At 44.1% G+C, this 25,645-nt stretch overlaps 2 protein-coding genes across 2 annotated transcripts in view; both read right to left on the bottom strand.

The window, feature by feature from the left end:
• Window positions 1-2,198: 2,198 nt before the first annotated feature.
• On the bottom strand, window positions 2,199-10,023 carry LOC137376886 (mucin-2-like). Its single transcript, XM_068045843.1, has 6 exons — window positions 9,915-10,023; window positions 6,482-6,698; window positions 6,228-6,271; window positions 3,455-5,748; window positions 2,821-3,344; window positions 2,199-2,721 (listed from the first exon to the last, which is right to left on the bottom strand). Exons 1-6 carry the CDS (start codon window positions 10,021-10,023, stop codon window positions 2,199-2,201), a joined length of 3,711 nt encoding a protein of 1,236 aa, XP_067901944.1.
• Window positions 10,024-13,211: 3,188 nt separating this feature from the next.
• The window catches only part of LOC137376885 (mucin-5AC-like), a 77,290-nt gene continuing 64,856 nt past the window's right edge, over window positions 13,212-25,645 (bottom strand). Inside the window, exons 25-29 of the mRNA XM_068045842.1 lie at window positions 17,273-17,429; window positions 16,336-16,464; window positions 14,301-14,448; window positions 13,756-13,843; window positions 13,212-13,355 (exon numbers count right to left, since the gene is read on the bottom strand). Coding sequence (XP_067901943.1) covers window positions 13,212-13,355; window positions 13,756-13,843; window positions 14,301-14,448; window positions 16,336-16,464; window positions 17,273-17,429 — 666 coding nt within the window. The remainder of the gene's footprint in view (window positions 13,356-13,755; window positions 13,844-14,300; window positions 14,449-16,335; window positions 16,465-17,272; window positions 17,430-25,645) is intronic.

Here is a 25,645-nt window from a genome sequence, read left to right as displayed (position 1 = left end):
CTGATGACAGGTTGAGTAAATTGGGTCTAATCTCTCTGGAGCTTAGAAGAATGAGAGGCGATCTCATTGAAACTTATAAGATTCATTTCAGACTGAGATGAAGAGGAGTTTCTGCTCTCAGAGATTTGCGAATCTTTGGAATTCTCTGCCCCAAATGCTCACTTGCTGCATATATTCAAGGCTGAGATAGATAGACTTTTGGACTCAAGGGGAATCAAGTGACCTGGACATCTGGTGGGAAAGTGGAATTGAGTTCAAAGATTAGTCATGATCATATTGAATGGGGAAACAGGCTTGAGGGGCCATATGGCCTACTCCTGCTCCCATTTCTTATGCTCTTATCTCACCCAACATAGTGGTCATGATGCACTATACAGTGAAGAGTAACATCATTGTGGATACGATACTTTGTGTTCACAAACGCTGTACAATGCTCATTCCTACTATGTGTCTGTGACACGGAGGATGCTGAGGTTATGTTGTTCCCTCACCATTTGATGCAGGCCCAAACTGGCAGATACGTCCTACAGGACGTAGCCAATCTGGTTAGATATGGTACCATAGAGCCACTATTCCTTAATATTTGATGAAGAAATTCCTATCCAGAGTACACTCTGTGTCCTTGCTTTACTTAGTGCTTCCTCCAAATGACAGTCAACATGAAGGAGAACTGTTGTTATCAGTTCAGTTGAAGAGTGATTGGTGCCAATCAGCATAAGATTTCCTTCATCTTTTTTGGACTTGACAGTATATAACCCAATCTAATGGGTCTGTGCTGAGCTGTTGGCTTAAGAAAGTGATCATGTTAGGCTCTTGATTGATGTTTGTGTGGGACTTTATTCCATCTCTTCCAAATATACCCCAGATATCGATGAGAATGTGATAGGGATTGCCTGAATCTTGTCATGATTTGATAGCCAGCCTGATCTCATGCTGTTTTGTTTTATTTGACCACTTCAGAAGTCTTTGCGTCTCCCACAAATCACAGGACAGGAATCATATGCAGGCTAGTCTAGCTTGAGCTGGCAGGTTCCCTTTCCTTCCCTACTTGGGTATTCACAACAAGCTGACAAATTTATTGATATTTTTTCTTGTCTTAGCCTGCAAATTACCAGATTTATTGCATTCACTTTTACAACTTGCCATGCTGAGACTTGGAGCAACAACAGAAAAACAATAACCGGCATTTATATGGGGCTGTGTGGAGAAACATCCCAAGGCACTTCACAGAAGCGTAATCAGACAAAATGTGGCACCACGTCAAAGAGGGAGATATTAGGAAATGTGACTAAAATCTTAGTCTAAGAGATGTGCTTTAAGAGGGGTCTTAAAGAAGCAGAGGTAGCTGGACAGGCGAAGTTGTTTCGGGAAATAGTTCCAGAGTAGGGTCCAGGCAGATGAAGGCACGGTTGCCAATAGTAGGATGAAGGAAGCTGGGAATGCACAGGTCAGAGTTGGAGGAACATATAGTTTTTAGCAGGTTGCAGGGCTGGAGAAAGTTCCACAGATAGGGAGGGGTGAGGTCATAAAAAGATTAAAACAGAAGAAAGAGATTTTTAAATTTGCCAAGTTTAGGTGCTGGGAGCCAATGTAGGTTAGTGAGCATAATGTCAATGGGAGTGGGTCAACCTTGGTTTCCAGTCTAATACCAGTACCAACAAGCTGCAGTATCAGAAATGTACATTTTCAACACATGAATTTTGTTTTGTGGACAAATTCAGCAGAGGTCAAAGAAAAGGGAAGCAGACTTCTACATAAGACAACACATTGTGCAAGATTCTGATATCTTGTCACTTTGTATGTGGAAGTCACATTCTCTTCTGTGTCAGAGAATGAAAAATGGCAGTTGGTTCATCGAGGAAACTCTTGCATATATTCTAGAAGTTGAGTGGAATATAGCATAGAAAAATCTTTAATGCTTATCTCAGCAAAGGAATACTGTACAAGAGAGAGAGAAGCAAAATGGATGGAAAGGAAGAAAACACAATAAAAGGTTATAGTCATTTGGAAGGGCCAAAAAGTAATTTTCTAAATAACTTGAGAAAATAGGACGAATAATTTTCAACCATCTCTTTCAAGTAGTTATATAGCAAATTTTAATAACAACACACTTACCAGGTGATAGCAATTGTCCATTTACTCTGCATGAGCAAACTGGGGAAGTAGTTGATGATGTTGCACTTCGTTCTGATGTCACTTCAGTAGTTGCAGCAATTGTTGTGGGGGTGAATGTTGTGCTCAGTGTAGTGGTTGGAGTTGTTGTTGTGGGTGTGACTGTTGTGCTCGGTGTAGTTGTTGGAGTTGTTGTTGTGGGTGTGACTGTTGTGCTCGGTGTAGTGGTTGGAGTTGTTGTTGTGGGTGTGACTGTTGTGCTCGGTGTAGTGGTTGGAGTTGTTGTTTTGGGGGTGGCTGTTGTGCTCGGTGTAGAGGTTGGAGTTGTTGTTGTGGGTGTGACTGTTGTGCTCAGTGTAGTGGTTGGAGTTGTTGTTGTGGGTGTGACTGTTGTGCTCGGTGTAGTGGTTGGAGTTGTTGTTGTAGGGGTGACGGTTGTGCTCGGTGTAGTGGTTGGAGATGCTGTTGTGGGTGTGACAGTTGTGCTTAGTGTAGTGGTTGGAGTTGTTGTTGTGGGAGTGACTGTTGTGCTCGGTGTAGTGGTTGGAGTTGTTGTTGTGGGGGTGACTGTTGTGCTCAGTGTAGTGGTTGGAGTTGTTGTGGGAGTGACTGTTGTGCTCAGTGTAGTGGTTGGAGATGTTGTTGTGGGGGTGAATGTTGTGCTCAGTTTAGTGGTTGGAGATGTTGTTGTGGGTGTGACTGTTGTGCTCAGTGTAGTGGTTGGAGATGTTGTTGTGGGTGTGACTGTTGTGCTCTGTGTAGTTGTTGGAGATGTTGTTGTGGGTGTGACTGTTGTGCTCAGTGTAGTGGTTGGAGATGTTGTTGTGGGTGTGACTGTTGTGCTCGGTGTAGTGGTTGGAGTTGTTGTTGTGGGCGTGACTGTTGTGCTCAGTGTAGTGGTTGGAGATGTTGTTGTGGGTGTGACTGTTGTGCTCGGTGTAGTAGTTGGAGTTGTTGTTATGGGTGTGACTGTTGTGCTCGGCGTAGTGGTTGGAGACGTTGTTGTGGGTGTGACTGTTGTGCTCTGTGTAGTGGTTGGAGATGTTGTGGGTGTGACTGTTGTGCTCGGTGTAGTGGTTGGAGTTGTTGTTGTGGGTGTGACTGTTGTGCTCGGTGTAGTGGTTGGAGTTGTTGTTGTGGGGGTGACTGTTGTGCTCGGTGTAGTGGTTGGAGATGTTGTTGTGGGTGTGACTGTTGTTGTTGATGGTGAAGAAGTAGTTGATGTTGATTGTCTTTGTTCTGATGTAGTTTCAGTAGTTGATGTGCTCAGTTTAGTGGTTGTTGCTGGACTTGTCGTATTAACCTTCACTGGCGCTGTTTTAGGAGGAGTTGTAGAACTTACAGGGACTATTTTAGTTAGAATAGAAGTTGTGTGGGTAACTGTTGTTGTTAATGGCAAGGAAGTAGTTGGTGTTGATTTACTTCGTTCTGATGTAGTTTCAATAGTTGGTGTGCTCGCTGGAGTGGTTTTTGCTATGGGGGTGACTATTGTTGTTGTGCTCAGTGTAGTGGTTGGAGTTGTTGTTGTGGGTGTGACTGTTGTGCTCAGTGTAGTGGTTGGAGATGTTGTTGTGGGTGTAACTGTTGTGCTCGATGTAGTGGTTGGAGATGTTGTTCTGGGGGTGACTGTTGTGCTCAGTGTAGTGGTTGGCGCTGTTGTTGTGGGTGTGAATGTTGTGCTCGGTGTAGTGGTTGGAGTTGTTGTTGTGGGTGTAACTGTTGTGCTCGATGTAGTGGTTGGAGATGTTGTTGTGGGTGTAACTGTTGTGCTCGATGTAGTGGTTGGAGATGTTGTTGTGGGTGTGACTGTTGTGCTCGGTGTAGTGGTTGGAGTTGTTGTTGTGGGTGTGACTGTTGTGCTCGGTGTAGTGGTTGGCGCTGTTGTTGAGGGGATGACTGTTGTGCTCAGTGTAGTGGTTGGCGCTGTTGTTGTGGGGGTGAATGTTGTGCTCGGTGTAGTGGTTGGCGCAGTTGTTGTGGGTGTGACTGTTGTGCTCAGTGTAGTGGTTGGAGTTGTTGTGGGTGTAAATGTTGTGCTCGGGGTCGTGGTTGGTGATGTTGTTGTGGGTGTGAATGTTGTGCTCGGTGTAGTGGTTGGAGATGTTGTTGTGGGTGTAACTGTTGTGCTCGATGTAGTGGTTGGAGATGTTGTTGTGGGTGTAACTGTTGTGCTCGATGTAGTGGTTGGAGATGTTGTTGTGGGTGTGACTGTTGTGCTCGGTGTAGTGGTTGGAGTTGTTGTGGGTGTAAATGTTGTGCTCGAGGTCGTGGTTGGAGATATTGTTGAGGGGGTGACTGTTGTGCTCGGTGTAGTGGTTGGAGTTGTTGTTGTGGGTGTGACTGTTGTGCTCGGTGTAATGGTTGGAGTTGTTGTTGAGGGGATGACTGTTGTGCTCAGTGTAGTGGTTGGAGTTGTTGTTGTGGGTGTAACTGTTGTCCTCGGTGTAGTGGTTGGAGTTGTTGTTGTGGGTGTGACTGTTCTGCTTGATGTAGTGGTTGGAGATGTTGTTGTGGGTTTGACTGTTGTGCTCGGTGTAGTGGTTGGCGCTGTTGTTGAGGGGGTGACTGTTGTGCTCAGTGTAGTGGTTGGAGTTGTTGTGGGTGTAAATGTTGTCCTCGGGGTCGTGGTTGGTGATGTTGTTGTGGGTGTGAATGTTGTGCTCGGTGTAGTGGTTGGAGATGTTGTTGTGGGTGTAACTGTTGTGCTCGATGTAGTGGTTGGAGATGTTGTTGTGGGTGTAACTGTTGTGCTCGATGTAGTGGTTGGAGATGTTGTTGTGGGTGTGACTGTTGTGCTCGGTGTAGTGGTTGGAGTTGTTGTGGTGGGTGTGAATGTTGTGCTCGATGTAGTGGTTGGAGATGTTGTTGTGGGTGTAACTGTTGTGCTCGATGTAGTGGTTGGAGATGTTGTTGTGGGTGTGACTGTTGTGCTCGGTGTAGTGGTTGGAGTTGTTGTGGTGGGTGTGAATGTTGTGCTCGGTGTAGTGGTTGGAGTTGTTGTTGTGGGTGTGACTGTTGTGCTCGATGTAGTGGTTGGAGATGTTGTTGTGGGTGTAAATGTTGTGCTCGGGGTCGTGGTTGGAGATGTTGTTGAGGGGGTGACTGTTGTGCTCGGTGTAGTGGTTGGAGTTGTTGTTGTGGGTGTGACTGTTGTGCTTGGTGTAATGGTTGGAGTTGTTGTTGAGGGGATGACTGTTGTGCTCAGTGTAGTGGTTGGAGTTGTTGTTGTGGAGGTGACTGTTGTTGTTGATGTTGAGAAAGTAGTTGAGGTTGATTGGCTTTGTTCTGATGTAGTTTCAGTGGGTATTGCTGTAGTTGTGCCCAGTGTAGTGGTTAGACCTGTTGCTACCTTGCTGGTTGGTATTGTGTTAGTCGTTGTAGCAGTGACAAAAGTTGTCATGGTTTGAATAGAAGTTGTAGTGGTGATAGTTGTTGCTGAGGATGTAGACGGTGTTGATTTGAAGACTAGGGTTGTACTGGGGACTGTGGAGGTCTCAGGAGGACATGGGTAGACTTTTCTGCTTATTGTTCCATTCACACCACATGTTGCTTTGATGCAATCTCCAATGCCATCAGTTGTATGGTAGATAATATCACCTTCATGGAACGTTTTACCATCATATACGCAGGTGCACTCTGATAAGGAATAATAATAAAAATGAGGTATGAATATAGGAAAAAGAGTAGACCATTTAGCCTGTTCTGCCTGTCATGAAATCACAGCTGATCTGTGGCCTAATTCCATATACCTACCTTTGCATCATGTCCCTTAATGGCTTTCGTTAATAGCAATCTATCAATATCAGGTTTAAAATTAACAATTGACCCAGCATCAACTGCCATGTGCAGAAGGGACATCCAAACTTTGACCACCCTTCTTTGCTTGTAAAAATGTTTCCTAACTTTACATCTGAAAGGTCAGGCTCTAATTTTCAGGATAAGTTCCCCTGGACCTAGATTTCCCAACCAGTGCAAGGAGTTTTTCACTATCTACCCTATCAGTTCCCCTTAAAATCTTGAAAACTGTGATCTTCAAAAAAACTACATTCGATGAATAATTGATTCATAAAATAATGAAATGTCTAAGGAACGTATGTTACGTTGAATGAACCTACCTGATTTGTTATAGGCACACTGTACTTCACTGTTAATACATTTGCTAAAAGAAAATAAACATAATATATTGGTTACTCATTTTCACATTTCTTGGCGTACTTTAATAAAATACAGAAAAATGAATATTTGTTTTAATAATCTCTTCAGTTCTCACCATAGTTTAAAATTGTGATATATATAATAAAGCATGGAATGAGAATAGGTTATTGGTTCATGTTGGTTGGCCTTGAACAGCTAACCTTTAAGTTGGTACCTGACCGACTCAACCATAGAGTTTGCCAAAATTAACATTTTATATAAAGCATAATTCCATAGTTCATTCGAATAGAAAAATCGGCTGCATAGATCTATACACAATTGTATGATTTCTACATAATGGGTTAGTACTTCTGCTTTGAATATAATCGTTGATTCAGGTGCAAAATTGCACTCGTTTTGTGAACTCATTTGGCTATCAGGAAACACAAAATCTGTCATAAACCAGCACAATCGTGCAGTGCTTCAGAACATTTTTTTAAAAATGTCTTTATAAAATATTCTTTGATGTATTTAAGACTGATAACTTGGTTAATACAGCTGAAAATGGGTTTATCACAAAAAAATAAGCATTTTAATCAGTGTCCAGATCACCAACTGAGTAACCTGATTTTAAATAATTCAAAATGACTTTGAAAAATTATACAGAACCATTTGCTCGTTATATTGTTATGCAGTAGTCACAGAGTCATAGGGTTATACAGCACAGAAACGGGCCCTTCGGCCGATCGTGTCTGCGCCAGCCATCAAGCACCTAATTATTCTAATCCCGTTTTCCAGCACTTGGCCTGTAGCCTTGTACGCTATGGCCTTTCAAGTGCTCATCTAAATACTTCTTAAATGTTGTGATGGTTCCTGCCTCTAACAACTCTTCAGGCAGTGTGTTCCAGATTCCAACCACCCTCTGGATGAAAACATTTTCCTCTAAACCTCCTGCCCCTTGCCTTAAATCTATGCCCCCTGGTTATTGACCCCTCCGCGAAGGGAAAAAGTCACTTCCTATCTAACCTATCAATACCCCTCATAATTTTGTACACCTCAATCAGGTCCCCCCTCAGCCTTCTCTGCTCTAAGGAAAACAACCCCAGCCTTTTCAGTCTCTCTTCATAGCTGAAATGCTCCAGCCCAGGCAACATCCTGCTGAATTTCCTCTGCACCCTCTCCAGTGCAATCACATCCATCCTATAGTGCAGTGACCAGAACTGTTTAGTTTAGTTTAGAGATACAGCACTGAAACAGGCCCTTCGGCCCACCGATTTTGTGCCGACCATCAACCACCCATTTATACTAATTCCATATTCCTACCACATCCCCACCTGTCCCTATGTTTCCCTACCACCTACCTATACGAGGGGCAATTTATAATGGCCAATTTACCTATCAACCTGCAAGTCCTTCGCATGTGGGAGGAATCCGGAGCACCCAGAGGAAACCCACGCAGACACAGGGAGAACTTGCAAACTCCACACAGGCAGTACACAGAATTGAACCCGGGTCGCTGGAGCTGTGAGGCTGCGGTGCTAACCACTGCGCCACTGTGCCGCCAAACTGTTCACAGTACTCCAGCTGTGGCCTAACTAGCATTTTATACAGCTCCATCATAACCTCCCTGCTCTTATATTCTATGCCTTGGCTAATGAAGGCAAGTATCCCATATGCCTTCCTAACCACCTTATCTACCTGTGCTGTGCCTTCAGTAATCTATGGACAAGTGCACCAAGGTCCCTCTGACCTTCTGTACTTCCTAGGGTCCTACCATCCATTGTATATTCTCTTGCCTTGTTAGTCCTCCCAAAATGCATCATCTCACACTTCTCAGGATTAAATTCCATTTGCCACTGCTCCACCCATCTTACCAGCCCATCTATATCGTCCTGTAATCTAAGCCTTTCCTCCTCACTATTTATGACACCACCAATTTTCGTATCATCTGCTAACTTACTGATCATACCTCCTATATTCACATCCAAATCATTAATGTACACTACAAACAGCAAGGGTCTAGGCACCGATCCCTGTGGTACACCACTGGTCACAGGCTTCCACTCGCAAAACAACCCTCGACCATCACCCTCTGCCTCCTGCCACTGAGCCAATTTTGGATCCAATTTGCCAAATTTCTCTGGAGACCATGGGCTCTTACTTTCTTAGCCAATCTCCCATGCGGGACCTTATCAAAAGCCTTACTGAAGTCCATGTAGACTATATCAACTGCTTTACCCTCATCTACACATCTAGTCACCGCCTCGAAAAATTAAAATCACGTTAGTTAGATACGATCTCCCCCTGACAAAGCCATGTTGACTATCCCTGATTAATCCCTGCCTCTCCAAGTGGAGATTAATCCTGTCCCTCAGAATTTTTCTCAATAGTTCCCTACCACTGATGTTAGACTCACCAGCCTGTAATTACCTGGTTTATCCCTGCTACCCTTCTTGAATAATGGTACCACATTCGCTGTCCTCCAATCCTCAGGTACCTCTCCTGTGGCCAGAGAGGATTTGACAGTTTCTTAGTAAATTAGAAAAAACTACTCAGAAGCTTTTAAAATGTATCCAGAACAGTCCTCGAGTCCAAAAGAACCAGCTCAATGCTAAGAGCCTTCTCGAAAGCCCCCAAAGAAGCACAAATAGAGGAAAATCACAACTGTGATTAATTCAGTCTGGGGATGTGGCCAGCTTCCAGTGCAATGTTTTGTAAACTAGCACAGAGGATCCCAGAAAACTGATTTGTGCTCATTGCAATTAGCGCTTAAAATTTTGTGACCTTTATTGCTGGTTAGTCTGATTTGGGTGCATTGCAACGGAAGAAATAGTGAAGCCAAGTGGAAGTGCCAGGCCACTTCGTATAGGGCTGTATGATATATAATGACTATTCAAACTGTCAGTGATTTTTTTTTTGTTCATAATTTCTTATATCACATACTCTTTCTGATAGCTAATGTAATATACCTGAAGATTTGGCCACTTATGTTGCTATAATCTCTCCATCTGTTGCACAACGTAATAATCAATATACTCCAGAAGACAATAGGTTTGCAAATCTCTTGGAATGGGCATGGATCTCCCAGGCATTACTGCTAGCACTCCTGGAGAACTTTATGCTATAAATGTCCCACCACACAGCAACAGCTCCTCACTCCATAATGTCATTGGATGCCGCAGAAGAGAAACTTCCCAATCCAAGTCCCTCCGTTGCAGAGAACTGAGACCAGATGGTGCACTGGGGATAGTTAACAGTTCAGAATCATGGGGAGAGAGAGGCTAAAGGGGCTTCAGGGGGATGGAGAGGAGGAACAGAAGGAGACTGGGGATTGGTTCTCAGTGGAAAAAGGGAGGTTGGGGAATGTGCACTGACTGTCAGGGACTTGCACCCCAGTTAGTAAAAGAAGTGGGGATGGAGATAGCAGAAGGGTTTTCCATTCTCGAATGCACTGCCTGAGAACGTGGTGGAGGCAGGTTCAATTGAAGCATTCAAAAGGGATTAGACAGTTATATGAAAAGTAAGGCTGGAATTTTACACTGGATGAACGGGAGCTGGACTCCGATGTGAAAGTCGGTGGCAAACCCGCTTCTGCCTAGCCTGGGGATCCGTCCCGTATTTTACAGATCCCCAGGCTTTAACTGTCCCGACGCGGGACTTCCACCCACTTGCGGGAAGAGGTCCCACCTCAGTGAGCTGCTGGCCAATCAGCGGGCCGGCAGCTCTTAGTCCTAGCAGCGGCACCGGGAGCTGGGACTGCAGCCAGACCGACACCATGGATCGAGGAGGGAAGGTAAGTAGGGGCATGCCTCAACGGAGGGATCGGCCCTTCCTTGGTGAGGCTGGAGTGCTCCTTTGGGGGGAGGGGGGTGTCTTGGATCCCGAGAGTGGGTTGAGAGGTGGGGGCAGCCCTCAATCGGGCACCCTGTGCCTGACTGCCATGCTCCCCCCCGCCCCCCACCGGGAGGCGGAAAGGCCGGCAGCTATCATTGGGCAGCCTTTCACGTCCCCAGAACACCCGCTTGCCATGGGTAAAATACCCGTGGAAGTGGCCACTTAAGGGTCTTGATTGGCCTCGGGCGGGCGGGCGATTTCCCACCCCCTGCCCCCCCCCCCCCCCCCCCCCCGCCTGACCTCAATAAACTTGTCGGGAGGTGGAATCGGGGCAGGTAGGCCTCCCGGAGCCTGCCCACCCCATTGCCACCACTGTTTTTCAGACTGGAGGATGGTAGACAGTGGTGTTCCCCAAGTGTGAATGCTGGGATCACTGCTTTTTTGAGAGATATATATATATATATATAAATAAATGACTTGGATCTTGCCTTTTTGATATATATATAAATATATAAATGACTTGGATCTTGGATTACAGAGTAGAATCTCAAAATTTGCTGACGATACCAAACTTAGAGTTACGGCAAACAACGAGGATGATATGATAGGCTAGCAGAATGGGCAGAGAGATGGCAGATGGAATTTAATACTGACAAATGTGAGGTAATGCATTTTAGCAGAAGGATTGAGAAAGGCAATAAATACTTAATGGCACAGTTCAAAAGAGTGTGCAGGAGCTGAGGGACCTGGCAGTGCATGTACATAGATCTTTGAAGGTGGCAGGACATATTGAGAAAGTTCGTAAAGCATATGGGATCTTGGGCTTCATCAGTAGAGGCATTGAATACAAAAGCAGGAAGTTATGCTGAACCTTTATGAAGCTCTGGTTCGGCCCCAACTGGAGTACTGAATCCAGTTCTGGTCATCATACTTTAGGATGAATGTGTGGGTCCTTGAGAGGGTCCAGAGGAGATTTACCAGAATGGTTCCAGGGATAGGGAATTTTAGTTTCAAGCTTATGCTGAAAAAGCTGAGTTTGTTCTCCTTAGAACAAAGGAGATTGAGGGAAGATTTAATAGAAGTGTACTAGATTATGACAGGCGCAGATAAGTTAGACAAGGGAAAACTGTTCCCAATAACAAACGGTGCAAGGACTAGGGGACACAGATTGCAAGTTTTAGGCAAAAGATGCAGGGGGAATATGAGGAGGCTCCTTTTTACGCAGCTGATGGTAATGACCTGGAACTCACTGCGGGTGGTGGAAGTGGAGACAATCAATGACTTCAAGAGGAAGTTGGATGGCCACCTGAGAGAAAGAGACTTGCAGGGCTACAGGGACGGAGCCAGGAAGTGGGACTGACTGCATAGCTCTGTGGAGAGCCGGCATGGATTTGATGGCCGAATGGCCTTCTTCTGTGCCCTAAATGGCTCTATGACTCTATGACAGAGGGAAATGGGGGTCCGGGATGAAGGCTCAGGAGGAAAGAGGAAGATGTGAAATGGGAGTTGCAGCATGGGGAAGCAGGTTGAGAGAGGGTCTAGGGATGTTGGTTCTGGAAAGAGAGGGAGTGGTATTTGGGGTTTGGATGAGAGTAATAAATTGAATAGTGGGGGTGAGGGGAGAGGACGAATGTGATGGGTCTCGGGAGAGAAGAAACTGGGGAATGGGGGTTCAGGATGGGGTCTCGCAAGAGAGAGAGAGCAAGAGACTGGGGAATCATGGTTGGTGATGGGGGTGGGGTGTGGTCAGGGAGAGAGATGGAGACTGAAGAATGGGGATCAGGAGATAGGAAGGTTAGTGGAGACAGAGATACTAGGATTTGGGTGGATTATGGTTCAAAAAGGTAGGTGTACCTACCATACATGGACTGCAGTGGTTCAAGAAGGCAGCTCATCACCACTTTCTTAAGGGCAATTAGGGATGGGCAATAAATGCTGACATAGCCAGCGATGCGCACATCCCAGGAATGAATAAAAAAAGAAGTGGGAGGAAGAAAGGGAGACTGGGGAATATGACAGGCTTGGAGAACATCATTTTCTGCAGAGTCTGGAGCTGCAGCAGCAAAGTGGGGAACCTGAGGACAAACCAGAGTCCAAGATGATAGGGAGAGATCGGGTCTATTAAAAGTAGCATCGACTGCCGAGTCTTATCAAACTGAGCTGTAGTTTCAGGGCGACTATCAGTGGTTTAAATGAAAACCATTAATTAGAGGTTGGATGTACAGCCAAAATACCTATTATGTCCAATTACACAGGAACATAGGAACAGGAATAGACCATTTAGCCCCTCGTGCCAGTTCTGCTATTCAATGAGATCATGGCTGATCTGCGACCGAACACAATATCCATTAATAACTCTGGTTAACAAAAATCTATCAGTCTCAGAGTTAAAATTAACAAATGATGTAGCATCAATTGCCCTTAGTGGAAGACATCCAAACTTTGACCACTATTTGGGTTGAATTTTCTGTGCTTGCCGCTGATGTTGGCAGCGGGCGAAAAGAACGGTGCCCCCCCGTGCAGGCCACATGTCGTAGAGCCACTGCAATCTTCCGTGCGATGGCTCATTTAAATAGCCGGGGCGGGCCACTCCCACCAACCCCCCCCCCCCCGATCACATGGAGGGGGCGGGCTGTCCATACCAGGCAATAGCATCAGCTACCCGTGTGCAGCTGTTGACATCATTTGTAAAGGGCTTTGAGCCCTATGGAAAATTTTAATATTTAAAGTTAAAGTAAATGAAAAGAAATGCAGACATTTCTTTTGCCCCTCTCCCACCCCCTCCCCCAATAACAATAAAATTAATTAGTTGCGCTTTCCCCCAAAACACCTCGTACATCTGACCTTCCTCCCCAAACTGCACAAACGTTAAACTCTAACTCTTCCTACCATCCTCTACACCCCTGACATTAATTTGACCTCATTCCACCGTACCCCCCACCCCACCCTGAAAACTTACCTCATCCCCCCCTCCCCACCAATATGGCGCCTCGTTTTCCCGGACGGGGATCTGAAGGCACGGGAGTGCCGGCCACCAGGCTGAAGATCGCAGCAGGGCATCAGACGGCCACATGAGTATCATTAATGCATTCATTTTAATTTATTTAAATATTCAAATGGGGGTCCCATCGCTAAGCGGCGGGTGGCCACCACAAGGCCTCACCGCCGCCGATAATATTGGGCTGAGCCCTCCCGGCATTGGGTTGCGTGGCAACCCTCTTCCGGAGGCATCTTAGGCCCCCGGCCCCCTCCCCCTCTGCTATGGACCCCGACGTCTGGGGGAGAACAAAATCCAGCCCTTTGAGTGTTTCTTAATTATACTCCTGAAATGTCTAGATGTAATTTTTTGACTATGCCCCCTAGCCCCAGAATCTTCAAACAGCAGAAGTAGTTTCTTTCTATCTACCCGACATATTTCCTTGAATGTCTTACAAACTTCAATCAAATCACAACACTAACCTTCTAAATTCCAGGGAAAACAAACCTTAGTTTGTGTAATATAGACCATCAGTAAGTTATTGTCTTATAGTTGGTTATGAAGCAATTTTCAGTGTTACCAGTATTACTAATATTTATTGGTGCAATTGCAATGAGCTGTCCTCACCTAGTCAAATTTCCCCCCACCTTTGCTTTATCCTCATTTCCACTCTCGGTTTTTCTACTTCACCTGCTCACAAGTGGCCTCTTGATACTCGGGATTTCTAATACAACAGATGCTGGCGCAAAACAATAAGCAAAAATGCTCAGATACAAAGGACCCAACCTTTATAAGGTAAAAGAAAAATAACATTTGCAGACGTCATATGATCACCCAACGTGTAGTCAGTATGTCGCGTGATCAAACCTCCAGGAATTCCTCGGAGAGTTGGCAAACCTAGAAGACTGTCAACAAGAACTTGCAGCTAAATAACATGATGAATATCCCAGGGTGCTTCACCTAAGACAAAACGGACACCAAAAGGTTGCAGGAAATGATATGCTGTTGAGGTACAGTCGAGGCAAGTTTGCTTTGTCTCTAACCCATGCTGTGCTGATTTAGGAGCACTTCCAGTTGTTACTAAGTTCTGAAAGAGGAACGTTCCCCATCGCCCAGTATCAGTTTCCCTCATCTGGAACAAAATAAACTCTTTCCTCTGCTCCTCAAAAAATGAAAAGAATGCTTATTTTGAAATAATTGTTACATTAATAATAAATGTAGGACTGTTTATGGTAAAACTTACCATGATTCACAGTTCTGAGTGCTTGGCACAATATGGCCTGGCTCATAATGCTTTCCATTAACATGACAGGGACAGTCACTCAGTTCAACACATTGCATTGTTTCCTCATCCAAAAATGGCTTATCATCAGGACAGTCTGGATAGCAGCCTGTGTGATGTGATAATAGTATTAGATTGTTCCTCACTTTCTAATAATAGTCAGCTCCACATCAGTGAACTCCTGATAAGTGAACAACTCAAACTTGTTTTCTCTCCACAAGATTTATTCACTCCTAATCATGCATAATTTAGCTGTAGCTTAAGGTTCAATGGACACCGTACATCTAACTCTGTTAATTATTGGTGTAACCTGCTATGCAGTTTCTGGTAATTTTGTGTAACCTGCTATGCAGTTTCTGGTAATTTTGTGTAACCTGCTGTGTAGTTTCTGTTAATTTTGTGTAACCTGCTGTGTAGTTTCTGTTAATTTTGTGTAACCTGCTGTGTAGTTTCTGTTAATTTTGTGTAACCTGCTGTGTAGTTTCTGGTAATTTTGTGTAACCTGCTGTGTAGTTTCTGGTAATTTGCAGTGTAACCTGCTGTGTAGTTTCTGTTAATTTTGTGTAACCTGCTGTGTAGTTTCTGTTAATTTTGTGTAACCTGCTGTGTAGTTTCTGGTAATTTTGTGTAACCTGCTGTGTAGTTTCTGGTAATTTTGTGTAACCTGCTGTGTAGTTTCTGGTAATTTGCAGTGTAACCTGCTGTGTAGTTTCTGGTAATTTGCAGTGTAACCTGCTGTGTAGTTTCTGGTAATTTTGTGTAACCTGCTGTGTAGTTTCTGGTAATTTGCAGTGTAACCTGCTGTGTAGTTTCTGGTAATTTGCAGTGTAACCTGCTGTGTAGTTTCTGTTAATTTTGTGTAACCTGCTGTGTAGTTTCTGGTAATTTTGTGTAACCTGCTGTGTAGTTTCTGTTAATTTTGTGTAACCTGCTGTGTAGTTTCTGGTAATTTTGTGTAACCTGCTGTGTAGTTTCTGGTAATTTGCAGTGTAACCTGCTGTGTAGTTTCTGGTAATTTGCAGTGTAACCTGCTGTGTAGTTTCTGTTAATTTTGTGTAACCTGCTGTGTAGTTTCTGTTAATTTTGTGTAACCTGCTGTGTAGTTTCTGTTAATTTTGTGTAACCTGCTGTGTAGTTTCTGTTAATTTTGTGTAACCTGCTGTGTAGTTTCTGGTAATTTTGTGTAACCTGCTGTGTAGTTTCTGGTAATTTGCAGTGTAACCTGCTGTGTAGTTTCTGGTAATTTTGTGTAACCTGCTATGTTGTTTCTGTTAATTTTGTGTAACCTGCTGTGTAGTTTCTGGTAATTTGCAGTGTAACCTGCTGCGTAGTTTGTTTTTGTATTTATAACCTGCATGCAGTTTCTTTTTAAAATTTGTTCTCGGAATATGGGCTTTTATTAATGCCATTTATTGACCATCTCGAGTTACATTTGGGAATGTATGATGGTAGGGAGTTTCAGGATCTTGATCCATCAACAATGAAGAAATGGCAATACACATTCAAATCAGGATGGGTGTATGACTGGAGGTGATGGTCTTCCTATGCACCTGCTGCCCTTATCCTTCTGGATGATGTGAATCAGAGGTTTGGGACACACTGCAGAAGAAGCCATGGCAAATTGCTGCATGCATCCTGTGGATAGTTTGCACTGTGGCAACGGTAAACTGGTGGTGGAGGGGGTAAATGTATAGGCTAATGGATAAAGTGCCAGTCAAGCGGGCTGCTTGTTATTTCAATGAATTGCTTAGGGTAGTGTGAAAGGGTCCATATTTTGAATGATTTTCCTTCAGTATTAAAGTCTGTAATCAACTATATAATCTGAATTTTCCACCTCATACTTCACTGTGAAAAAGAAAGCTTTTGAAATGGATTTTGTTCACTTAACTAGAATTAATAAAATAGTTCTAAAATTATGTAATTTTAGCTTGTAAATAAACATTTAATATGATAATTAAACACATTAACATATTAGTGAACAGATAGAAAAAAATACCTTCAAGCTTGGGGATAATCTTGGAGCATGCGCCACCAGGATTTTGGCAGGTTTTCAGACAGGGAATTCCACAAGGTGCATAGTGCCATTCGCACTTATCATCGGGATTGTAATAGTCACAAAACAGAGCTGAAAAGAGAGATTGCATCTGCCAATTTATTTCTCTTGTTATTCAAACAACATTGGGTAAATTTTCTTCTTCACTGCCTGAATGCTACTCTGGTGGAATGGATTGCCTGCCCTTTGTAGATCATGCCTGACTTGCATTTTATTTAAAATCTACCCCATAAATGTCTTTTGGTACAGAGCATGGAGTTATATTGATATTAAACCAACAGAAAATTTACAGCTATTTCACTGGTACCCTGCAGCAAATTTGAAAAGGAGGTGATTCTGATAAAACTGAGTGAGGTTCAGTTCAAAGTTCCATGAAAGCAGCTTCTTAAATTCTAACTGAAAAATATAACATTGTTCTGAAACATTGTTATTTTATTTTTCTTCTTATAAAAGCAGTAATGTTGAACAATGCTCTGAATCCTACTTAAAACGCTATAAAATATAATGAAGGTGGACAAATAGATGGTTGTGCACAAAATATTAAGACCGCTGGCATGCTGTGCCAAAACATTGCAGGAGATATCAGGATGCAGGTTCAAATCATCAACTGACACATTCTCAATCTCCAATTCCTGTGAGAAAGTAACAAACAGTGGTTCGTTATCTTCCTAATGACAAGGATGGAAAACTCCCATGGTGGAATGATTTTCCACATGGTTGCTGACTCAGGGTTAGTATTGCTCGATGACTGCACAATCCTAGGAGTCTGACCTCTCAGCTGTGGATGGTGAATAACCCTGAGAGATGGGGGACCTGATGGAAAGAATGGCATTTGATTCCCTCCCAAGCCTAAAATTAATGCAAGCCGAATATTACTCACGACAAACTTCAGGGCTTCTCCAGGCAACGCACACCCCAACCATACTGCAGGCCCAAGAATAGGCAGCTATCGCTGTACACAAACATTCACAATCTCCACCAGTGTCGCAGGCACATGCGTCATGTACACAAGCCTCATAATATGGGGTTGGATTGATCTGAAAAGTAAACATTAGAAAGTTTGGCACCTCATATGAAAAAATACATTTATGGATATCTTAAAGATATGAAGCAGCCCGTAAATATTTTCAATAATGTCCATATTCATATAGATGCACCTACATAACAAACATTAGCTAGGATTTTACTAAGCTCCCAACGTCGGACTCCGTGGCGGGGGGGGTGTGGGAGGTGGGGGGGAACCGGAAAATCATTCCAGCAGTGGCCTGCCACTAAGCCCGATGCTGGGAGTGCCAGGTCCGATCTTCCAAGTGTTGGCGCAGCGCCATGGTGGCCCCTCCGTCGCTGGGTGCTGGGACCTGAATTAACATATTGAAATAAAGGCAATGCATAAATTTAAATCCAATACACAGCAACCTTACCTTTAGGCCGTGATCTTCTGAGCAGCGGCCGGCACTCACACGCCTTCACTTTCCTGTCCAGGGAAAGCAGGCGCCACCACGGTGGGGAAGGGGGAAACTTAAGATTTTTATTGCGGGGGTGGGGTGGATAGGGTCATATTTACATCAATAATTTAGGGGATGGTGGGAAGGGGTGACCTCTGCACTTTGTTCAGTTTGGTGGGGGAAGGTCAAGTGTGAAAGGTAAGTGGTTTGGGGGCAAGAGAGGGCAAATACTGAACTTAATTGTTATTGGGGGGGTGGGAAAGGGGTGATAGATTTTTAATTGATACATTGTGGGGGTGGAGGGTGGGTCGGTGGGTATGTCTTTAAAAATGTAAATGACCCAACAGGGTTGGCTGCCCTTTAAAAAGCGCCTGCGCACAGGCAGCTGATGCCATTGCCGGCATCAGAGAGCCCACCCCCTCCACGTGATTGGGGGAGAGGGCTGACCAGCATATTCAAATGAGCTGCCGTGTATAACATCTAGCCCATTGTGTGGCTTTGAAGAGAAGGAATGAAACCAAGTTGAGAGATCGTACAAAGGGCAGCAAACTCAGTGTTTGGGGAACTTCTCACAGTGTTTGGGGAACTTCTCACAGGGCAAATCGTCCCAAACTCAGCTCACCCCCAACATTCAAGACCACTCCCTGAGCTCACCTTAATAATGGAGAATTTTCATAGAATTATATAAATTACAGCACCGGAGAGGCCATTCGGCCCCCAATGCTTGCTTCTCTCCTGTAACCCAATTCTCTCAGATCCTTTTATATTTCTCAATTTAAAATCTTTAACGTCTTCCCTTTTAAAATAAGTTTAAAGACTAAAAATTGGTTAGTAACGACTTTTGGGTACTGGGGGTCATGATTCGTGACCTGCCATTTCCATTGAGCTGCCTGCTCAATATCATGATTTCTGTTGCAGCCCAGCGTGACTTGGGCTGCTGGCAGGCAGTACACATGAAAGACAACCTAATGGCATGTGAGGCAACAACATGTTGCAGCTAGACTCCAGCTCTTAAAGACAGTCTGCTCCTCTTAAAAGGAAGCTGCAATGAATTAGAGGAGGCTGCTGCTGACAGTGCTACAATTCTACACAGGAAATGATACAGCAGGGCAGAGAAGGGACTCTACCATTCACCAATGCGGCACGGGAAGCCGTAATCATGGAAGTGGATAGGAGGAGTGTGATGGAATCTGCGATGTGAGACCAGTAGAGAAGCGTGTGCAGACTTGTAGGAACAGATGACTGTTGAATTCTGTTAGATGCACTGACTCTGGTTTCAAAGCTTGTTTTTTTTTGAGTCAGATCCAAATTTGAAAGTGAAACTAAAAACTTCAGGTTTCTGGGGAAATTTAAACTAATTGGAACCAGATAAGCACGGAGTTATTTGACCACAGGCATGCTATCTAAGCTCAGATCTGAAAACTGCAGAGAAGCTGCAGAGATATAAAACTAATTCTGGGAACTGGCCATCAGCAAATACAAATTGTGGCAGCTGCTTTCGGTGACTTAAAGACTGGTGGAACCATGCCATCAAGACTGTTGTGAGTAGAGCCAAGGACGTTTGAGAGACAACAAGACCGAAACATTAAAGGAAAGACTCCAATGCCTGCTATTGATGAGAAGGCATTACATCAGTATCTACATCTTGGAGGAAATGAGCTGGAAACTTACCTGAAGAAGCTTAAAGTTTTATAGAGCTTTGTGGCTATTACGTGCCATCATTGCTGAGATACTGCCCAGTAAAGCCATGAGATCTATCTCTGTTGTATCTGATAATTAACATGTTATCTGTAAACTATATATATAGACTATGATTTGACTTTTAATTCACGTTGAAGTTTGATTGTTAAAGTAAAATTTAGAAACGTGAAATCTTGTCCGTTTGGTTTTTCTATTGGGATCAGTCTGCAAATTTGATTCTTTTGGTTTGTTGATCTCCATGGGGATCATAACAGGAGAGAAGCCATGTTTCTGTGGGGAGGAGTGGGGGTGGGTGGCAGGAGGCCCTCAAGGCAGCACACACCCCAACCCTGCTGAAGGGAATGACCCCGAGAACCTTTCAGCAGTATCGCAAGAAGTTTAATGACCTTACACAGGTGATCAAGGTCCATAAATCCATCTTCACATGACATCTCATACCCTCCACACTACCAGCCTCTAACGCTGCTCACTGCACCACACCCCATCACTTGCACACCAACAGTCCCTAGCAATCAGGACTAATATCTTACATTCAGGTACTCTACCTCACGCTCACACACCTTCTACTAATCCCAGTCTCACACCCACCTCTTGCTGCATCCACATACCCCAACTATTCATCTACGGCAGGTTGATCACCCAAACACAGTGCAACACAATCACTAACATTCTGCACTTCGCCCACTGAGCCTGACAGCAAAGATGGTGCTCCACATCATGAGACAAGTTGCAACAGAGCCCAAAGCATTTGGCGTTGCTGAGACCATTCCTCATAATGGTATATTACTGCCTTATGCTCTTTTCAACTCCCACCTCACCCTCATCTTGTTATCTGGAGTGATGGTCAAGGTGACTATGGACATCTTGCTTTCTCCCCACCCCCCGCCATGGTTCCCAACATCGAGGGCTCCTTAAAATCCAGCCCATAGAGTTATTTACGGCTGCGTCCATGCTGGCTTTCCGTAGAGCAATTCAGTCAGTCCCATTCCCCAGCTCTATCACAGTAGCCCTGCACGTTTATTTCCTTCAAGTGTCCATCCAATTTCCTATTGAAATCTTTGATTGTCTCTGCTACCACCACCTTCATAGGCAGCGACATCCAGGTCATACTGTAAAAGAGTTCTTGCCCAAAACCTTAAATCTGTGTCCCCTGGTGCTTGTACCAGCAGATAATGAGGACAGATTTTCTTTGTCTAACTTATCCAAACTTGTCATAATCTTGTACACCTCAATGAAATCTCCCTTCAATCTCCTTTGCTCCAAGGAGAACAACCCCTGCTTCTCCAACCTAACCTTGCACCTAAAATCCCTCATCCCTGGAACCATTTTGGTAAACCTCTTCTGCACCCTTTCAAGGGCCCTCACATCCTTCCTAAAGTGTGGTGACCTGAACTGGACGCAGTACTTTAGTTGTGGCCTAACCAGAGCTTTATAAAGGTTCAGCATAACTTCCCTGCTTTTGTACTCAGTCCCTCTTTATGAAGCCTAAGATCCTATATGTTTTGCTGATCACTCAGTCAATATGTTTTGCCACATTCAAAGATCTATGCACATGTACCCCAGGTCCCTCTGTCCCTGCACTCTCTTTAGAACTGTGCCATTAAGTCTACATGACCGTTCCCCATCCCTTCAGCCAAAATATATCACCTCACAGTGAAATGAAATTCCATTTGCTACTTGTCTGCCGATTCTGCTAGCAAATCTATATCCTGTTGCAGTCGATTTGTATCATCGTCACTGATTGCCACTCCTCCAAGTTTGATATCTTGGGCAAATTTTGAAATGTTACTCTCTATTCCAATATTCAAGTAATTTATTTACATCAAAAAAAGCAATGGTCCTCTCACTGACCCTCAGGGAACACCAGTATCTACCATCCTCCAGTCTTGTTGGTTTCTGTCCTTAACAGGTTACTGAGTTGGATGATCAGCCATGATCATAATGAATGGCGGTGCAGGCTCGAAGGGCCGAATGGCCTACTTCTGCTCCTATTTCCTATGTTTCTAAGACAACCTTTTATCCAAGATGACACTGACCCTTCTAATCCACGAGCCTTAATTTTTTTAACCAGCCTTTTATCTAGTACTTTGTCAAACACTTTCTTAAAATCCAAAAAGACAATATCCATTGCCTTCGCTTCATCAACCTTCTCTGTTTCTTTATCAAAAAATTCAATTAGATTAGTCAAGCACCATCTGCCTTTTACAAATCCGTGCTGACTATCCTTAATTAGCTCAAACCTCTCCAAGTGCCTGTTGATTTTTTTCCCTGATTATTGTTTCTAAAACTTTACCCACCACAGATGTTAACCTGACTGGCCTGCAGTTACCGCAACTGACTTTCTTGAATAAGGGTGTTACTTTTGCCACTCTCCAATCCTCAGGCACCTCTTCCATATCTAGGGAAAATGGAAGATTATGGTAAGCCCTTCTGCTATTTCCACTCCCATTTTCTTTAGCAACCTTGGACACAAGCCATCTGGACCAGGCGACTTATCCATTCTAAATATAGCCAGCCTTTCCAGTACTTCCTACCGATCAATTTTCACCCTACCGCTACCATCTCTGCTACTATAGATATTTTGTCAGCATCCTCTTCCTGAGTAAACACAGACAAATCTAGCCTTGTCTTGTGCCTCTTTGTCCCTAATAGGCCACAGTCCACCTCTTACTGCTTACTATTTACATGCCAGTAGAAGATTTTTGGGTTCCCTTTTATGTTGACTGCCATTCTATTCTCATATTATCTCTTTGCCAGTCTTATTTTCCTTTCCACCTCCCTCCTCAAATTATTGTATTTGACCTGGTCCTCACTTGAAGAATTCATTTGACATGCATCATACATCCACTTTTTTTTGTTTCATCATATTCTCCCTCAGCATCCAAGGAGCCCTGGTTCCCAGCCTTACACCCTTGTTGGAACGTACCTAGCCTGTAGCTGAAACATCTCCTCCTTAAAGATGAACCATTATTCTGTTAGCTTTTCCTGTCAGTCTTTGGTTCCATTTTACCCTGGCTAGATACCTTTTCTTGCCTTTGAAGGTTCAATTGAGATACTGTACTTTAGATTGTTCCTTACTCTTCTACGTTACTAGTCTAAAACTTATCATATGATGATCACTCTTACTCAAGTGTTCCCCCACAGACACTTGGTCCACTTGGCCCACCTCATTCCCCAGCACCAGATCCAGCAATGCCTCCTTTCTATTTGGATCAAAAACATACTGGTCAAGGAAGTTCTCCTGAACACATTTCAGAAATTTCTCCCCGTCCTTACTCTTTACTCTAATACTATCCCAATCGATATTTGGATAAAGTCCCCCAACATCACCATTCTATAGTTCTTGCACATTTCTGATTCCCTTGCAGATTTGCTCCTCTCTATATTTCTCACTATTTTGAGGCCTGTAGTATACCCCCAGAAACATGATCATCTCCTCGTTTCTTCTCAACTCTAACAAAATGGATTCTGTCTATGCTCCATCAAGTATATCCTCTTTTTCCAACACTGCAATGTTCTCCCTAATCAGTAGTGCCACCCCACCTCTCTTTTTCCTCCCCTATCTTTTCTGAACATTTTGTATCCTTGAATATTAAGCGCCCAGTCCTTACCATTTTTACACCACATTTCCATTATTGCCACTAAATCATATTCCCACATGGCTATTTGTGCTTGGAGCTCACCAACCTTATTCACATACATGCATTGTAAACCTGTCTTTGTATTCATAAAAATCCTTCTTAGTCTGCTTCCATCTACAATCCCTTCTCTAGTACTATCCAACACTCTTACTTTGTGTACCTTATTCCTCTTTTCTACTGCTATATACAGGTGCCCATCCCCCCGCCAATTTTTTTAAACCCTCCCCAACTATATTTGTGAACCTTTCAGCGAAGACATTGGTCCCAGTCCTGTTGATTTGCAGCCCATCCCTTTTGAACTGGCCCGGAACTTGTCCCAATGCCCCAAGAATATAAAGCCCTCCCTCCTGCACCATGTCTCAAGCCGTGCATTCATCTCTATCTTCCTATTTCTACTCTCACAAGCATGCGGCACTGAGAGTAATCTGAAGAGTACTACCTTCGAGGTCCTACTTTTTAACTTCCTCCCTAGTTCCCTAAAATATAACTGGAAGGCCTCAATACCTGCCCTCTCTATGTCATTGGTACTGACATGAATCACAGCTTCTGGCCCACTCCCTTCCCCCTGCTGAATATTCTGCACCCTTTCCATGATGTCCTTTACCCTGACACCAGGGAGGCAACACACCATAGGGGACTCATGATTACGGTTACAGAAATGCCTGTCTGTCCCCCTAACAATGGAATCTCTTTGAACGACTGCGTTTCTATGCTTTGCTGTTCCCTCCTGTGCAGTCCCTTGCCCATTGGTGCCATGGTCTGAACTGTACTCCTTCAAGGTGCCGTCACTCCCAGTACTTTGTGTGTAATAGTATTTCCTAATTTCACTCCTGAAAGGTCTCCAATTTATAGACTATCCTCCTTCGTCCTAGATTCCCAGACCAGCAAAAATAGTTGCTATCTACCCCATCTGTTCCCGTAATATACTATAAACTTTGATTAAACCATCATTTAACCTACCAAATTCCAGGGTAAACAACCCTAGTAATCTTTCCGTGTAATTTAATCCTAAAGTCAAGGTCTCATTCTGGTAAATGTATGCTGCACTGCCTCCCAGGCCAATATATCCTTCTTGAGGTGTGGTGCCTAGAACTGTTCACAGTGCTCCAGGTGTGGTCTAACCAGAGCTTTAGATAGCTGAGGCATGACTTCTACTTCTTATATAATAGCTCGCTAGATATGAAGGCCTTTTTGATTATTTTCTGTACCTGATATTTTAAGGATCTAAGCACCTGCGCCCCCAAGTCTCTTTGGTTTCTAGCTTTTCACCATTTAGAAAGTACTTTGTTCTATTCTTGTGGATAACCTCACACTTGCCTACATTGAAATACATTTGCTGCAGTTTTGCCCTTTCATGCAACCTATTAATATCTCTTTGTAATGTTGTGCTTCAAACTCACCTTAAATTTAGTCTTTTTTAAAAAATTGTTCATTTTCTTATCATCATGTATCCTTGACAGACAATATCCCTCCTTGCCAAGCTGCTATAGTGTTTTCAATCATAAGGTATACCCCATGTGCCTGGAGTGGCTTCATTAATATGAGTGGGAAGGAAGTGTAACTTCAAGTTAACCAAAGGGTCTGTCTAGAACAGGGTTGTCCAACCTTTACAGCTTTTGTCTTACATAGGGGGCCAGTGAGGCAATTTCAGAAAGATAAAGGCATTAAAAATTTATCTTAATATTAATCAAAACAACAGATGTGCAATTTTGTGAAGAAGATTAAAATGAGAAGATTAATTTATTGGGCTGAATTTTACAGCCCCTGCCCGACGTCGGAGGTGGTGGTGGGGGGGTGGGGGTGGGGGGTGGAGGGGAGTGCTGGAAAATGCCTCCAGCCACGGGAAGGCCCGGCCCAATATCACCAGCGGCAGCAAGGCTTCATGGCGGCCTCCTGCCGCTCGGCAACGGGAGCCAAATTTGCATACGGAAAATAATTTAAATGAACAAATAAATGACCTACCTGCTCCTGCCATCCATTCCAGAGTGATATTGGTGCTGGCGGCCGGCATTCCCGCGCCTTTGGATCCCCGTCCTGGGAGCTGTGGCGAAACGCCCGTGGGGAAGGGGGAGCAGGTAAGATTTTCAGTGTGGGAGGGCAGGAGCGGCGTTAAAGTAATTTCATTGGTGTAGGGAATGGTGGGAAGGGGTAAAGTTTAAAGTTGATGAACTTTGTGTGTGTGGGGGTGGGGTAGGTCAGGAGCACCGGGTAAGTGTTTTGAGGGGGGGGAGAGGGTCAGGATATGTAAATTTTTTACAAGCACTATTTATTTAAATATTTAAATTGAAATGTAGGGCTCGAAGCCCTTTAAAAATGGCGTCAGCACCTGCACAAAGGCGGCTGCACCATTGCCGGGGACAGACCGCCCACCACCTCCATGTGATCGGGGATGGGAGTGTGGTGTGGTCCACCCCGGCCATTAAAATGAGCCGCCGCGTTTATTATCGCGGTGGCTCCGTGAAGTGT

Source organism: Heterodontus francisci, chromosome 14 (assembly GCF_036365525.1).
Source record: "Heterodontus francisci isolate sHetFra1 chromosome 14, sHetFra1.hap1, whole genome shotgun sequence".
Classification (NCBI taxonomy): Eukaryota; Metazoa; Chordata; class Chondrichthyes; order Heterodontiformes; family Heterodontidae; genus Heterodontus; species Heterodontus francisci.
Note: the sequence above shows the minus strand (reverse complement) of the source record. Positions and strands in the feature narration are given on the sequence as shown.